The sequence below is a fragment of the Megalops cyprinoides genome, chromosome 2 (genome assembly GCF_013368585.1).
Source record: "Megalops cyprinoides isolate fMegCyp1 chromosome 2, fMegCyp1.pri, whole genome shotgun sequence".
NCBI lineage: Eukaryota > Metazoa > Chordata > Actinopteri > Elopiformes > Megalopidae > Megalops > Megalops cyprinoides.
The window spans coordinates 51,502,794-51,520,337 of NC_050584.1; the positions used below are offsets into that span (position 1 = coordinate 51,502,794).

The window sequence follows — 17,544 nt, forward strand, 5'->3', positions numbered from 1 at the left end:
CATGCAAAATACTGACTCATTTACCAGTGAGGGCTGTGGTCACGTTAGGTTTATCAAAACAAGATTGTTTTTTGTAGTTGTTTATTCATTTATTGCTTTTTTGTTTATTGTGTTTATCCACAGCAACTTACAGAACATTATAAATACAGCATTCAGATTAAATTCATGAATTCATCTGTCATTCCATGCAAGGTTTATTACAGAACATGACTGCGGTTATGGTCTGGTAGGGAATCGTGTTGGTCCGCTACATATGAATTCTTCAGACTTCAACTGTCTGTGGGCCTTTGTGATTCAGAGACAGACTGGTAAATTTATTTATTCATTTTTTTATTCTCTGGCATATGTATACCATTTAGTTTTTCACCTGATTTTAAACACATTGTCATCTCAGTATTATTTATGACTCATAATATTTTATAACAGTTATTTTTAAACCAGCTTTACAGCTACAATTTACGAACTGCTAGACCTTTGTGAGGATTGGCATGTTCTTTGCTCTGTTAATGTTAGTGCAAAGCAAATATGTGCATGTGTTATGAGATAAGAAAGGAAAAACCCTCTCCCTTGGACCAGTTAGTTCTTTTTTTATCAGAAATGAATATGTAACTTGTCTCCCATCTAACTAGCCAGCTAGTGTTTTCTGTATGAAAGGTCTGTCAAACATTATTGATGTTATCATATTGTGTGATACAGCACGCACGTGGACATGACTGTTCCAGGCGCTGGATCACCCACTCAATTTAAATATTCTAAGCTAACTGTATAAATCCTCTTTTTTCTAATACCCATTTATTTTTCTGATTATGTAGAAAGAAAACCATAGCATCTGCCCCTGTGTATAAACGGGAACCCTCTCAGGTTATCTTAGTGGTTTTACATACTAATTATATTGGATCTGTAGCTGTTGCAGGGTGAGGAATCAGCGAATAGAGACACACATCTTAAAAGGCTTTGGGGATTGGGTGAACCCAAGCTGACTTTCCAGGCTGGGCTCAACTCCAGGTGGAGGAGAGAAGATGAACTTCTGGAGAAGGTATGTAAAGATCAGGAACAGCTCCGTTCGAGCCAAATACTCCCCCAGGCAAGCCCTCCTACCTGAGGAATGCATAGGAACACATTAACAATCAGTACGGCAGTGTGAAAGCACACAGAATAGTTTGTTTTTGAATTGGTTTCATGTTAAAATGAGGTGTGCACTCCAGAACAGCTTCAGACAAGCTGACAATGAAGCATGTCGGAGGTTTGAGAAAAGAAAGACTGAGCTCCACCTGCTGAAAATGGGAGGAACGCTTCCCTTCTCCGAAACCGGCCCTCAGAATCCAGGAAATGTCCTGGATTGAAGGTTTCAGGTGTCTCCCACTCATTTTTGTCACGCAGCACAGAGGAGAGATTAGTGACGATGACTGTACCCTGCACATCATAAAAAAGACATAAAAATTCTTTGTTGGAGAGTGAAGTCTTGGGATAAGAGTGATGCTGTAACTTATTTACACATTGCCTATCTGCAGTTTGCCCCCTAGACCCTTTACTACGCTGATCTAACTAATATAATACAATTTACATTTACATTTATTTATTTAGCTCTATTTATTTACCTCTTCAGTTTGAGCACTTCTCATCACACTATCATGTTTACATTTACATTTACATTTATTCATTTAGCAGAATCTTTTTTTTTTCCAAAGTGACATACAAAATTGCATATAGTGGGCAAACAGGCACAAGGGCAAGATGTGTACAGGTCATACAATGCAGATCGTGCTGAAGCTGAGCACAAGGTCGGTGTAGCGGGCCAGAGCTAATCTGATCTATGGTTAAATATATCAAATGCAATCACTGGGACATGGGACATACATACCAGTATAATCTTAAATATACACATTAACTTTGTTGTGCTGTACAGACAGAGCTCAAGATGAGGGCAGTGATATTGATATATCGCTGGGACAATAAAGTACCGCTATACTACGTAGGCAAAAATGTGCTACAAATACAAGGTATGAGATAGAGGTACAAGTACAAGCCAAGAATCTTAGATTTACAAAGTCAAAATGGCAAAATGGGGGGGGGGATTTAACTTGAATTTGAGGACAACTAATTATAGTTATGGTGATTAGTATTTCAGTTACGGACATTTAAATAAGGGTTGTGCCCCTGCTTGCTCTGTACAAACATTGTATTCCTTGTATTTAAGCAGAAATGTGTCTATCTCTTTCTGCGGACAGGGATGTTTTTAGATTGTGACAGGGTTCACATAATCAAAGCAGGATTTGAATTTTAAACACCTACTATGCCTCCCCATTCCAGAAAATGCCGAGTAGCCATGGAAGATCTTTTCTTTGTTTGTGCTTCGTTTTCATGGTTACCACTGCTCAAGTGGAATGAAAGTGTAACCTACCCTGAAATTATTATTGAGAGGAGTAGACTATTTTGGAGGAGTTTAGAAAGGTTTGGAGAGGCCTTATATCTAGCTGTATAAAAACACATCTAATGTTTGTGAGTTAGGTAATTTATTCATGTCTCTATGTCTCTCATGTCTCTTTTTTTATTTGATTCAAGAATCAGTCATTTGCACTCTATACATTTTAAGCTGAGTGTAAGTTAGTTGATAGGGGAAAAGGGTGAGGATAATTAAAAGAGCTAGTCATCATACAGGTAATAATAATTGGCTTGTGATTATTTTAGCTTTCCTTTAAGACAATTAAAAAAAGAGTCCTTCAACTTTACTATGATTGGGTTGTATGAATGACTTCTTTACAATCTCATTAAGAAAATGTATCTTGTCACACAAAATGAAAATGCTATCATTAGGAAAACAAAATGGAAATATTAGTGAAATAATTGGAAATGCAATACAAACAGTATAAAAAGTGCAATATGCTTGGAAATACAAATAACTGTTTGTAGGACAGGTGCCCCATAAAACCCTCAAGCAGTTCCCAACACTGAAGACATTTATGATTGTGGAGTTCATATGGAATTTCTGCAGAGATTCTTATGCACCATTAACTCCTGAATAACCTTGGTAGATAGTCCCCCACCTTAGGCAGAAAGTATCCTCCCAGTATAGTGTCTTTGCTGCTGATCCGGGTCATGTTCAGAGGCACAATGTTTCCCATCCTCTGTGTCTCATGGAGCACAGCATCAGTGTAGGGCATGTTGGCTCTGTCTGCCATGGTGGGCTGGCGTGATTGTCCAATTACCCTGTCTATCTCAGCCTGGACCTTCTCTGTGAGAGCAAGCAGGTACAGTTTAAACAAAGGTTTTAAAATACGAATATAGAAGTAATGACATTAACTGATCAAGTAACAATGTGACTCCCGTAGGTGGGGTTTGGGAACACAGAGGGCTTCTCCTGTTGTTCGTTGGTACTGGTACTGTTGCTTTACCCAAACCTGGGAGGCTCTTACGGCCTGGGAGAGTGGTGGCCTCTCCTGCAGGTGTGGTCCATGCACAACTGCAGCAGATTTCTAATCAGGCCAAGTGCTGCTGTTATCTTTGTCAGGCCTGGTGTAAAGGCACTGCCTGCTGTGAATGTCAGACATCTTCACTGTGTATCACACACAGCATTACAGCAAACAAGTATGGCTCTTGATCAAGTTAACTATCCTTGTTTGTTTACTGCACAACATAGTAGCTATCCGCACACTGCAGCAAATAACCTGTTCAATCGTTTATTTACGGTACTAATGCTACTCACATTTGTGCAGGAGACGAATAGTCGTTTATGAAAAGTGGGGAAGATAGGTAACCTATCTTAATATATTATTAAGATAATCTAAACCAAAATGGTCACCTACCTTGCACATCTGGGTACTTCATCATGAAGAGGAGAGCCCAACGCATAGTGTTAGTTGTAGTTTCTGCCCCACCTTCAAACAGGTCCACAGTGCAAAATGCCAAATTCTCAACACTGAATCCGGCCTCTGTGTCATTTTTTCTCTAGGAGACGCAGGAAATTGGTGAGAACAGAATAATCTTTCAAATTTTTCAGTTCTTTGCAACATACTTACTTGACAAGGAAAAGAGGAAACTGCTGGGCTTCAGTGATGGAAATATCACTCTCAATGAATAGCAATTTGAGACATCCCAAGTTATACTAACCACAGGAGTGCACTGGAACAGTGGAAGCTGCCCAGTTGAGGCTTCAACTCAATACACTCACCTGTCTCCACTAAGACCTGAAATGGGTAAAACTACTGTGCATTGGGAGTGCTGTTTCCATTTCTGCACTTTGTCAAAGCCATATTGCTGTACACATGTTCCACTTGCTGTGGCAACAGACTAGTCACTTTCATGGCTGCTCCTGATAACCCTACTCTAGATTGGAGCTGTAGAATCTTGCTTTAGGTTAAATTCTGGGAACAGCCCTCTGGTTCTCACTGGGCTGATCTTATGACAAGGATGTGATTCAGAGTAATTACAACCCTATAGGAAAACATTTGCAGATGTTTACATACATTTTTTTTCTTCTACAGAAGCTTTTGCCATGACCATTTTCTATCTTATGCTAACATCCTCAAAATATGTTTTGCAGTAAACAAAAATGAAGATAGTAATAATTTTAATATAGCCATACCTTCTCAATTTCCAGGAAATAGGAGTCAATGTAGTCCCGAGGATCAGACTGAGGGTCCCAGTCTTCCCTGTGCTCCTCTATCTTGTGTCTCAGAAAGTCTGCCAGCTTGTTGTAGTTTGAGATGACGGTTTGATGAGGGCCAGGGAAAAACTTTAGGAGCCACGGGAAGGCATCGTAGAGCTGAAAGATTTGCAGTGTCAGCACCTTATTCCCACTTACTGACAGAGTATGTGCTATAACAAATGCTCGCATTTCAATTCAAGCCAGCACTCTGGGGCTATAGGCTGTATTGCTGCTCCACAGAGGTACAGTGACTGAACGTAGCCCATACCTGAGCGCCATATGAGCCTGTTAAGTAGACGGATTCAGCGCTCATGCGTAGAATCTTTTGGAAATTCACGTCGCCATACTCAAAGCGATGGCCGAACACCAGGGACCCGATGATATTGGCAACAGCATTGTTTATCTTTACATGTGGGTCAAAGGCTCCTCCTATGGATCCAGTTAACACAGATACTGATTTCAGTTAACCTGCGCAGTTGAAAAGGCAGAAAGCATGCTTTTTTAAACTGTTAATTTTGTATGCACTGTTCCATCATAATGAAGAAATCATAATTGTCAACGGTAGAAATCATAATTGTTCATAGAAGGTGTTTTACTTTGATGAGCACAACAAAACTGTACCACAACAAAAATGAACCAATTTTTTTCTTGAAATAAGAAAGAATAAGCAGAACTATCATCAAGTATTATATAATGAAAAGCACTTTTGCATTGAACAAAAACTTGAAGTGAAAATGTATAATGGCGCACAACCTGTCATTGTAATTCAGCAATTGAATATCCTGTGTTATTTACCAGAATTGAAGAGACGCCAACTTTTGAGGAATTAATGATGTCAAGATGGAAGATTGAAAAATGTCTATTATTTACAGCTAATATTGCTAACACTGTTATATCCCTATATCAAAATTGCAGTTTAACCTTAAAATTTCCTCTCTCCACCACCTCTTATGCTTCACAGTAGTTATTTACCCTGCTCTTCTCTGATGGCCTCACAGAGGAAGTCACACTCCTTCAGAATGTGGAGCTCCAGTGTCTTTCTGCCCTCTCCAAAGTTCTTTAAGAAGGCTAGAGCAAACTGCTGCTGTTTCCGCCACATGTAGCCATTGCTCAAAGACAAGCCTTGATGAAAAACAAAATCTGCATCAGCACTGGGGCTTTGCTCTTAAGGAAAACCAATAAAGGCCTAAATATTTAGTTTAACCATCGTGGAGCTTCTGGTCCAGAAATCACTTTTCTACATTACAAAACTGTGACTAGAACCTGTAGACAGTGTAAATAATGGAGGGAAATATTGCATTTATTTGCATACTGCACAAATTGCATTTGCTTGCATACTGGATATAAAGCCATAAAGCGCTTTTTTAGTTTTATTTAAGTTCTGCATACTTACCACGACCCTTAAAGATTTCATGAAAAAGAGGAGTCACAGGACGGTCAGTAAAGCTTTCTCCCTGATTCACCAAAGCTTCCTTCACCATTTTATAACCGGATACAAACACTGTCTTCTCACTGCCCCTCCTCAGACTGAAGACATTGCCATACTCCTCAGCAAGCTGAGCATGTTTAACAAATGAAAAGGGCTCACAGTCAGAGTAACTGCGTTAACAGAAGTGCTATAACATGCACATGTAACATGTATTCACAACACAGGGAGGCAGTATTTTTCATCAGCCAAGAAAGTCAAGAAATTAAGTAAAGGTTAATTCTAAATATTGATCCTGACATTCCCATAGAACATTTTATTCAGTTTTGAAATTTCAAGAGTAGTATTTCTGATTAGACAAAGTTAACTTGCAATTGAATCGTATATAGAATAAAAAAGCATGGGAAAATGCTAATATTTTGCCTACTTTGCCTGCTATTTGTACGAGATAAATAGGTAGGCGAAATATTGTTTTAAGTTTTACCTTGTCCATTGTCATGTAATCAACGCCAGTGAAGACATTTCCCAGGAAAGGCAATGGCCAGGGTCCCGGTGGGAAATTAGGTGGATTTTTATTCTTCAGAATATCAGCCAGAAGCAGGAACAAAAAGAGAAAGAGCAGGAAGCCCTTAATGTCCAGCCACTCCAGCAATGTATGCAAAATCATAGCAGAAGGTTTTCAGTGCTGAGAGCACAGATCTGCCCTACGCTATATATGGGCGATGTCCTCTGATTGCTGTACGGCAAAGTTCATGTCTGTTCATGCTCAACTAAAGTGGCTTTGGGATATTAAACAAAGGGTGGGCATTCCCTTGATATCTCCCCGATCTGCTGGGAGAGGCATGGCTTTCAGGCTTCTAAGAGTCTCTCTGGACTGAGAACAACTTGATAGAGCTTTCCAGGAATTTTCTTTTCTGCATTTTCCAATTACTTGTTTTTCAAAAGGGGCTGCCCTTTCATGGTACTTGCCAGAATACAGTCTGAAAAAAATTGTATAGCTTATAAGGCAGTGTGTAAATGCAATATAAACAACAGCACTACCCCTTTTATTTCCCCAAAAGTGTGTGGTTGTATAACAACCCGGAGGAATCTAGGTCGCCCCTGTTTTTTTTTTTTACATTGCAATTCAGCCTGTGTGTGGCTCTCCATGGAAGAGCAGCGCAAGGCCACGCTGGCGCCAACTGGGGGATGATGTAACATGCTTACCCTATATGACCTGAAAGCTGTTTTCAGCTGCAGCCGCAACAGCAAAAGCCTGCTCTCTCGCTGGTAATATAAATTCTGAGGAGCGTATAGCTGTATTAATTGTGTTCTCACCATGTTTAATATATATATATATACATTATTTGAAATGATCACAATATACAATGCCATCCACATTTACTCATATCGCTGATTAAACATTAACATAAACATAAACAAAATATGCCCTAATAGAAAAAATGTACATTGGATTCTTGGTTAAAAAAAAAAAAAACTTAAATCATAATTCGAGATTATTCACAAACAGTAAATGTCATTCCAGAGTCCCATTAATTCACACCTTCAAGTAACAGTTTAGACAAGATCCAGCAAAAAACATTTCTACAGCATCATTTTGCAGTCTGTAATTTCAATGGAAGCTTCTGAAACTCTCTAGAGGTAAACAAAGTCTTCCTGTTTCACTTGATTATCAAAGGAAGTAACTGAGGAAATTCATGAGTGGTCTATATTATCAAGATTCAGGTCCCCAGAATGACTTCCATGAATTGTGAAATGGCTATAAAGAATTTTTCAAAGCTGAAGCTAACAATTTCTATTATACTGTTCATCAATAAAAAAATTAGGGATAGTGGTACTATGGCAACTCTGTCAGACAGAAGACGATGAAAGGCATAAAATGTATGCATTCATGAGCTGGGAAACAAGTAGTTTGGGAGGAAACCACAAACAACAAAAAACCGCAAAAACAGATTTCTCTAAAGCAAACTGGCATCTTCAAGATAGAGAGTGTCAAAAGTTCCATTCAAAGTCACTTACATGAATGTTTCATTCAGGGCCAGGGTGCAAATGAGAAGCCTCTTTTGGGGGCAATCCACAAACAGGGGTACCTTGAATTAATGAAAGTCATGTGGACTGACATTTTCATTGTCAGATGAAACAGAAATGGAGTGTTTTGGACCTGTTCATCAGTGTTATATTAAATGTGAAACTTATATTAAGAAAAATCCATACTCACTGTAAAGCACTATATGCAATGTGTTGTGTTTTAGGGTTGTATGGACCCTGGATTGTTAAGACAGAAGGATTCATGAACTCCAACACATCCCAGGATATTTTGGCCAAAAGCCTGGTTATCGCTGCCAAGATACTCAAACTTGGCCAATGTTTGACAGGATAGAAATTCAAAATATTCATCCAAATGTACAATAAATCAATGTTCACCGGTCATCTCAATTTTAGGACCCCAAATCCACCATTGTACCATTTTACTCCATCTACCATTTACGGTTTGAGCTCAAAAAAGCAGTTCACAAATGAAAACCAACAGTTCTGAGGAACTTTGAACAATTCTGCAAGAAGAACTACGAGTGTAATCCACATTGGAGGAGCATTTACAAAATACTGACTGCAGGGGTGTGATTAAATGTGATGCTTGTATTTTGTGAAATAAAATGTATTATTTGGGAACAATATGACTTTACTCTGTGTAATAATAATAGGAGTAAAGTATAACTTTGACTGCAGCAAGAACACAAGACTGGCCTTTTCATGTTGGTCACAGTCTTTTATGTCCAGCTACATCCATCCCAATGAGGTGGAATTCATATCTGACAATTTGTCAGCATTGAATGAGTATGCTAATAGAAAGGTTAGAATTACTATCTAGAGAATTAGAAGGTATTCTCTAGATGGTAAACAGAGCATTCTTATGTTAATATTAATGTTATTTTGACATGTTATTTTTGATTAATAAATGTCAGATGGTCCCAAATAGAACTAATTATGACTTATTATTAAAAAATAGTTAAAATACAGTTTAAATGTAATAGCATTTTTCTGTGATCATGATATCCATTATCATTACAGTAAAATTATACATATAAAGCTATTGTTAGTAAATTTTAAATGAATAAATCACCTGCTTTGGTGATTTATTGGAAATTAAATTATTCAAGAACTGTAATATACTTTATGAAGAGTACTTGGATAATGTGTTTCTCCAATTTTACTGAAGATCTTCTTTCATTGACTCATTGAGACCAGTTATTCTTCAGCCTGAATCCCTGTAACCTCTGCTGTTGCTGAATTTGTCATTTGGCAAAATTACATGAAAATTGCATGAAATACATTTTCAACTACTAGGATGACTAAATTAGAAAAAAAAAAACATTGTGTGAACACAGATGAATTTTTTCTACACCCCAAAATTGATCCTCTGAGCCTTGTATCCAATGTCTGATACTGCCCAGGAAATCAGCGATCCAAAAAGCACATCTTGAAGGGCTTTGGGGATAGGGTGAACCCAAGCTGGCCTTCAAGATCCAGCTCCACTCCAGGGGGAGGAGAGAGAGTGAACCTTTGGAGAAGAGAGGTGAAGTAGAGGAACAGCTCCATCCGAGCCAGCTGCTCCCCTAGACATGCCCTTTTGCCTGAACAAAGAATGGCAAGAGGAAATTAATAATAAAAAAAAACTAGTCCTTCTTTATTATGATCTCAGAACTCATTTTAGATTAAAAGATTTAATTCAACACACTTCTTATTTAAAGTGACATAAGGGTGTGAGGATCACAGATCAAGTGGATTATGATTGAATTCTATGACTTTGTGCCACTTCCTGGAACCATACCATTTTAAATTTCTTTAAAAAATGGTATTTGCCTGGTTTACATGTGGTTCATCCTCCCTTTGGTGAATCACAATAATAAATAAACATTTGTGAAAACATTTGTGACAGAAAAGTAGAATTTATGTCCGAAAACAAGTCCTAAATATAACTATGGTATGAGAGAGAAAGAGGATCAGAGTGTGTCACCTGCTGAAAACGGGAGGAATGCTTCCCTTCTCAGAAAGTGGCCCTCAGAATCCAGAAAATGTCCCGGATTGAAGATGTCTGGTGTCTCCCACTCATTTTTGTCATTCAGTACAGAGGAAAGATTTGTTACCACCATTGCACCCTGCAGAGGAAAATAAGAATAACTTCACTCACACCACAAGAAGTGCTGTTGATGTACAAATAAGCATGGCAATGTGACACTGGTAACACAAATTTAAGTATTTCAAAATTTGTGACGACACATAGAGAAATTTAACACTAAATCATACACTGTAAATGTTTTCTTTGTATGTTAATCACTTCATTCATGTAAAATAATCTTCTAAAGAATCACACACTGAATAAAAAACATCTGCATTTCTTTTACAAATTTACAAATCAATAAGTCCAATTAAAAATGTTTGTAATTGATATTTATGTTGTGAATTTATGTGAATATATTTATGAAAATCTTCAAAGTATTCTGTAGCTATTGCTAGTACAAAACTTTTCCATTTGCCGCTAACAAGAAGTGGATGGTGCAAATGTTGATTTAGCTAGAGGTGTGTTCCACTGATTTGAGTGAAATGTGTTTGTATTTTTCAGAATAAATTTGTTATCCTTTCTTTCACTCACCTTGGGTATAAAGTATCCCCCTAATGTGGTATCCTTGTTGGCCATTTTTGGAAAGCCCAATGGCACAACATTACCCATCCTCTGTATCTCATGGACCACAGCATCAGTGTAGGGCAGGTTGGGTCTGTCAGCCATGGTGGGCTGACGTGACTGTCCAATCACTCTGTCTATCTCAGCCTGGACCTTCTCTGTGAGAGCAACCAGACACAAACTGTGACAACCGAAACATCAGTCATTCATTGTTCCATTAATAGTTCATCTTGTGTAGATCTGGTTCTTGTTGGTATGGTGTTACATCCTGGACCATCACCCTGACATCATATGAAAGACTCAAACAATGAAGATGCAAGAAATCATTAAATGGACATATCAATGATCCCCAAACTCAAAAACCACTATTGTAACCCCAGCTAATTCCTGTAATTGTGTTCACACTATCAGTAGGATATCTTAGGACTGATGGCAGCCCATTCCTGCAGCGGACTTAAACCCAAACCTGTAAGATCTGTTGGTCACATACTCTGTATCTCTGGGTGCTTCATCATGAACAGGAGGCCCCAGCGCAAGGTAGTTGAAGCTGACTCTGTCCCAGCCTCAAACAAGTCAAGGGCACACACTGTCAGGGTCTCTGTACAGAATCCAGCCTCACTGTCATCCTTTTTCTAAGAAATTGGTGGATGTTGGGACAGGGGTGGAGATGAAGTTTCAATAATTAAACTTCCACACATTTACTGCTACAACATTAGAGATATAAGGCTCTAGTCTGTCTGAGCAACACAAATATAAACGGTCTGAATGTATGCTGTCCTTTTTCCATGAGTATGGCACATTTGCATGGCAACTGTAAAAAATTAATTATGTATATGAAAAATACTCTAACTAAATTAGTCCTAGGAATTATATAATATCTAAGTCTAATGTCTTAAGTCAGATGTTACGATGAGATGGTCTCGTCTTACCCTCTCCATCTCTCCCAAATAGGTGTCAATGTAGTCACGTGGATCAGATGGATCCCAGTTCTCCTTGTGCTTTTCTATTTCTTCTTTTAGAAAAGCAACAATTTTAGCATAGTTTGAGTGTATGGTTTGATGAGGTCCTGGCAAATACTTCATAAGTCCCGGCATGACATCATATAGCTGAGAATGAGAACGATTAACAGAAACCATCCATCTTGTCAGCTGTTTTCTTAATTATATTATCTTTATTAAACAGTTGGCCTGAATCTAACATAAGCATTAAACAGACACAAACAAGAGTAATATTGAGTAAGGTTTTCAATTTGCCCATATCAACTGGTGAGTTGGAAAATGTAAAGATCTGTCTTTTAGGTTTATGCAGTAAGTGAAGTACAAATGACACGCAAATTACAACCTGAGCAGTCATACATCCTGCTAAGAGGGCGACTTCGGCATCCAAGCGTAGGAGGGTCTGGAAACGTTCATCGTGGTAATCAAAACGACGGCCGAACACCACAGAAGAGATGACATTGGAAACGGCATTGTTTATTGTAAACTGGGGGTCGAAGGGTCCTCCTGGGGTGAAATGCACCAAAAAGATTAGATGTTTCGTGTAGTGATTCTTGTAGTGTGGCTGGTCTCACGTTTTGGTTTTCAATTTGTACAACCAACATACCTGGTTATTGCATGGGCACATTGCATTGTTAAACTTGTTAAACTGAAATGCTTTGATGTGAAACTGCTCTGATGAAAATACTGAAATACACAACAAGGAAGCAAGACATGCAAGTAGCCTGGTGACCTTATCATCTTGTTTTAAAAATTAAATGGAGTTTCCAGTGAATAATAAAACATTAAAATTTCAAGTGGAAAAAATAGCAGTTCAACTTTTTTATTTTCTTGATATATTTTAAAGTTCAGAGAGGTTAGAAAGTGCTCCACTCTTCAAAATGATGATATGTATCTGATATTTCATGTTTGTTTTCAGTTCTACTTCCTGTGCTTTTTTACCCTGCTCCTCCTCCAAGGCCTGACAGAGGAAGTTGCACTCCTGCATAATACTCCACTCCAGAGTTTTCTTGCCCTCGGCAAAGTGCTTCAAGTGGGCATTTGCAAACCTTCTCTGGCTTTTCCACAGGTATCCGTTGCTTAAAGCCAAACCTGATAAAGAAGAAGGCAGACTGAAAAGTTTTATAAGGGACCGCCCATACCCCATACTTGCTACACACACACACACATTCACCATTTGCCAAAAAACTATCTGTTTAACATGTTGTGTAAACACGGAGTCTGTTATAACATGCACTTAGTTTCCCAGTCTAAGGACCTGTGAATAAATTAATATTGTGTGGCTATTGTATTATTCATAATTTGTGCACTGAAATTCAGATTATTTATTTGCTAAACACCCTTAGCCAAGACAAACAACAGTGCAGCATTTTCAATATCATCAAACAGAGCTGAATATTTACTGAAGTCTAGGGCCTTACATAAAGAACAAGAACAAGAACAGAGCTCCAGCTTGCATTCCAACCAGCTACATACTGGTAACAGATCAAGTTTCCTAACCATTACAACATTGCTGTACAGACAATAGCTATGATTTCTGATACTACTTACCAAGTCCTTTAAACACTTTATGGAAAAGAGGAATTACTGGCCGGTCCGACAAGTTCTCTCCTTGCTTGATTAAAGCCTCCTTCACCATTTTATAACCAGATATAAACACCACCTTCATACTGCCCCTCCTCAGACTGAAGATATTGCCATACTCCTCAGCAAGCTGTTCATGTTGAATAAAAAAGAAAAAAAAATAGTTGCTTGTTTGGAGAGGTGGTCATGCAGTCATTGCAACTAATACAAAATGCAAAAGTAAAATCAAAAGACATGTATGTTAGGGTTAATACTCCTGTCAGTGCCCTGTCAGAACTGGAGTTGGTCCCCGGGCACTGCACTATGGCTGCCCAGTACTCCTAGCTCCTGGTGTGTGTGTGTGTGTGTGTGTGTGTGTGTGTTCTCACTGCTGCTGTGTGTGTACTCCTGGTGTGTGTGTGCTCACTGTGTGTAGGATGGGTTAAATACAGAGGACGAATTTCCCCATGGGGATCAATAAAGTATACGATTATTATTAACATTATTTATCTAGCAATACTGAATGATGTACTCTATCAAAAGCTTTCGACAAATCAGTGAATACTCCAGTAGTTAATTAATTGTTGTCAAATGCTTTGGTTATATTATCCATTAAATGAACAATGTCCACAGTGGTAGAAAGACTTTCTATAAATCTGTACTGATACTTACTTGAAAGTTGGTTGTCCTGAAAGAAAGCAAGCAGTCTATCGAATACAACCTTTTCAAGCACACTGGACACACATGAGAGGGTAGAAATTTATCTATAATTTGAAAATAAAGATGGGTCATTAACTTTTAAAACTTTTACCCACTTTCTCACCGAGCAATTTAAAATATTTAGTAATGGCTAGTAATGGCTATTAAGTACAGAAGTGAGGGATTGTAGGGAAGTTTATATTTAGCTTGTCATGACCGGCACCTATTCATTTCAATTTATAGAAAATAACAGACAGCTCTTGTTCATTCGCTGGACTAAAAACAAATGACGTGCCAGAGGAACGAAACCTTGCTTTTGACGAGAACATTATAGTGGTATAGACTCAACTCCTGAGAAGGAGTTACTTAATTAAATTAAATTAATCGTTATTTGATGTTTGACGTTTCTAGGGAGTTATGAAAAAACTGTACTTTGACTAAACAATAATACACTGAACACACTAAACGGCTCACGTTCTTGCGATTATTGCCACGATGGTGGTGCAGTGGGTACATACAATACGAAGCTCTCTCAACGGCTCTAGCTACTGTACATAATCACGGAGCGCCTCGCAGTAACGATTTTTTTTTTTTGGTAAATTTTAACCCCTAAACGGTACTAGGTATTTTCAATCAGTTGTCCGTTTGGTAGGTTTACCTGTCCTGGCCACATCAGAGGGGTTTTAAACGATCTAATTTCAAATTAATATGACAAATTGGACTGTCTGAAACTCACTCGCCTACAGAAAAGGTAACGTTACAAGGGAATAGCGTTAATTGTTGATTTGAAGATAACTGGCACATTTCAGAAAGAAGTTGTGTTTCTCAGTAAAAATCGTGACATTATAAGTCACTATTAAATACAGCCAGTTTTAGCCATATGAATGTAGATGTCAGGCATTTTGTAAAGTCGCTACTTGACGTTTCTGGCCACAATTTAAAGATGTTCTCTTTTTAATCGGATTAATCATGTTGAATCTCGCTATCTAGCTATGTTTTAACCACAGTTGCCATGCCAGTATTTCACTCCTCGCTGAATTAATGTATAAACTTGGAGTCTGAGTGTTACTTAAAATTGTGGAACATGAAGCGTCCTACAGCGCTTCTATCATCTAGGCCAGTGGTTCTCAACCGGTGTGTCGTGCCGTGACGCAAAGAGAAGTGCGCCGTGGAATTTTGAGGAACCCGATGCGTTTTTACATAGGCGTGTGTGTGTGCACTTATACTCTGTGAAAAGACTGGTGTTTTATATTGTGCTGTTAACCCTTTCGCACGTAACTTATTTATATGCTATGTAGCGCGCCTGTTACGTTACATGGTTCGTTATGTTTTCATTAGCGTTAGTAAACTTCCCATAGTTTTCAGGTAGCATTTGCTACATTTTTAACGCTAAATCGCTGTTTCCTGAAGGCTAAAATTTGCTAGAATGTTTCCAATCTAGTGTTATAATCGCGCCGGTTTTATCATAGGCGCTAAACGGAAAAATCACAACGGTGTGACCGTACGTGCGAAATGGTTAATGGAGTATTTTTGTTTTAATTTTAGCATGTTGCTGTTCATAATAGCGCACTATGTGGGACAAGTTCTTGATCGGATGTACTTCGATGCGTTTTTAATAAATTATACGATTGCCTGTCTGATTTAACTATCTGTTTGATACAGAATACAAAACTAAAAACATGATGGCAGAGTGTCACTACGTAAACATTAAACAGTTGACACCAGATACATCCTATCTTACCTTATTAATGGTCTTAAAATCGAAACCAGTAAAGTCATTCCCCAAGGAATACAAATAACATTAAAAAACAAAATGCAAACATTTTCCTACCTATTTGTACACGATAAACAGGTCGTTGTACCTTGTTCATTGTCAGGTAATCACCGCCAGTGAAGACATTTCCCAGGAAAGGCAATGGCCAGGGTCCCGGTGGGAAATTAGCTGGATTTTTATTCTTCAGGACATCAGCCAGAAGCAGGAACAAAAAGAGAAAGAGCAGGACGCCCTTAATGTCCAGCCACTCCAGCAATGTATGCAGAATCATAGCAGAAGGTTTTCAGTGCTGAGAGAGCAGCAGAGAAGTGAGCAGATCTGAAACCTGTCCAGGGAGAATAGTTTGTTCTTGGAAGCAGGGGAAGGGTAAATGTTGCAAGACTCAATGGGCTGTGGGAGGGGCATTTATTCAACCCGGTGGGGGGGGGGCTTGGAAGCGTCCAGCACTGTCCTGCCAGCACGATGCGTTGTCGTGGCGGCGCTTTGGGACGTCGAGACCGCCGTCCGCACCACCCTCCAGAATGAACCGGGTCCCAGCTCTTGTCCCCCTAACTACCTCTTTGTCCCCCAGTCCGTTCGTTCCCAGGTCCTGCAGTGGGGGCATTCGTCTAGGCTCGCCAGCCACCCTGGAGCCTGGCGCACCATGGCGTTCATTGGCCGGCGGTTTTGGTGGCCCACCATGATGGAGGACATCCGGAGCTTCACCGCCGCCTGCTCGGTCTGCGCCCAGAACAAGACCTCCACCCGACCTCCCGCCGGTCTGCTGCAACCCCTGCCTGTTCCCAGACGGCCCTGGACCCACATCGCCCTGGACTTCGTTACCGGCCTGCCCCCATTCGACAGTAACACCACCATCCTCACCATCATAGACCGGTTTTCCAAAGCCGTGCACTTTGTCCCCTTACCCAAACTGCCCTCCGCCAGGGAGACCGCTCAGCTGCTGGTTGCACATGTGTTCCGGCTGCACGGTCTCCCCTCCGATGTGGTGTCCGACCGAGGGCCCCAATTCACTTCTAACTTTTGGAGGGCTTTTTGCAGGTTACTGGGCGCCACCGTCAGTCTGTCCTCCGGTTTTCACCCCCAGTCCAACGGCCAGACCGAGCGGGCTAACCAACAGCTGGAGACGGTGCTATGTTGCCTGACGTCTCGGGAGCCGTCAGCGTGGAGCCAGCACCTTCCCTGGGTCGAATAGGCCGTTAACTCCATTCCCTCTGCTTCCATGGGGCTATTGCCCCTCCACTGCTGTCTTGGTTACCAACTTCCCCATTTCCCGGACAAGAGGAGGAGGTCGGGGTCCCCTCAGCAGCGACGTTCATCCGACGCTGCTGCCGCACCTGGAAACACGCCCGACTTGTGCTGCTCCGCCCCTTGGCTCGGGCTAAGCGGTTTGCCGACCGCCACCGCTCCAAAGCCCCCCGCTACCGCCAGGGCCAGCGAGTGTGGCTTTCCACCCAGGACATTCCTCTCGAGGTGGACTCCTGCAAGCTGGCTCCCCGATTCATTGGTCCCTTTCCCATCGCAAAGGTGATCAGCCCCGCGGCGGTCCGGCTGAAGCTCCCGCTCTCTCTTTGACGCATCCACCTGACCTTCCACGTCTCCAGGATCAAGCCCGTCTCTGCCCAGCTCCCCGGACTCCTCCACCTCCCCGCCTGATCGATGGAGCCCAAGCCTACACTGTACGCCGTCTGCTGGGGGTTCGCCGTCAAGGGCGTGGTCTCCAGTACCTGGTGGACTGGGAGGATGGCTACCCGAGGAGAGATG

At 40.4% G+C, this 17,544-nt stretch overlaps 1 protein-coding gene across 3 annotated transcripts; it reads right to left on the bottom strand.

Annotated features, from left to right (window-relative positions):
• Positions 1–105: 105 nt before the first annotated feature.
• Positions 106–16,105, bottom strand: LOC118772505 (cytochrome P450 2J2-like). 3 transcript variants are annotated; one of them, XM_036520887.1, is made up of 9 exons: positions 15,872–16,105; positions 6,039–6,201; positions 5,618–5,767; positions 4,914–5,074; positions 4,583–4,762; positions 3,804–3,945; positions 3,045–3,232; positions 1,272–1,413; positions 106–1,098 (listed from the first exon to the last, which is right to left on the bottom strand). In XM_036520887.1, the coding sequence occupies exons 1-9, from the start codon at positions 16,052–16,054 to the stop codon at positions 923–925; spliced, it is 1,485 nt and encodes a 494-aa protein (XP_036376780.1). In that variant the 5' UTR covers positions 16,055–16,105; the 3' UTR covers positions 106–922. The 3 variants fall into 3 exon arrangements, with proteins under 3 accessions (XP_036376780.1, XP_036376779.1, XP_036376781.1); XM_036520886.1 differs by lacking the exon at positions 15,872–16,105 and adding an exon at positions 6,556–6,872; XM_036520888.1 differs by lacking the exons at positions 106–1,098; positions 1,272–1,413; positions 3,045–3,232; ... (3 more) ...; positions 5,618–5,767; positions 6,039–6,201 and adding exons at positions 9,325–9,703; positions 10,087–10,228; positions 10,723–10,910; ... (3 more) ...; positions 12,690–12,839; positions 13,299–13,461 and having other exon boundaries at positions 15,872–16,098.
• Between the last annotated feature and the right edge of the window lie 1,439 nt (positions 16,106–17,544).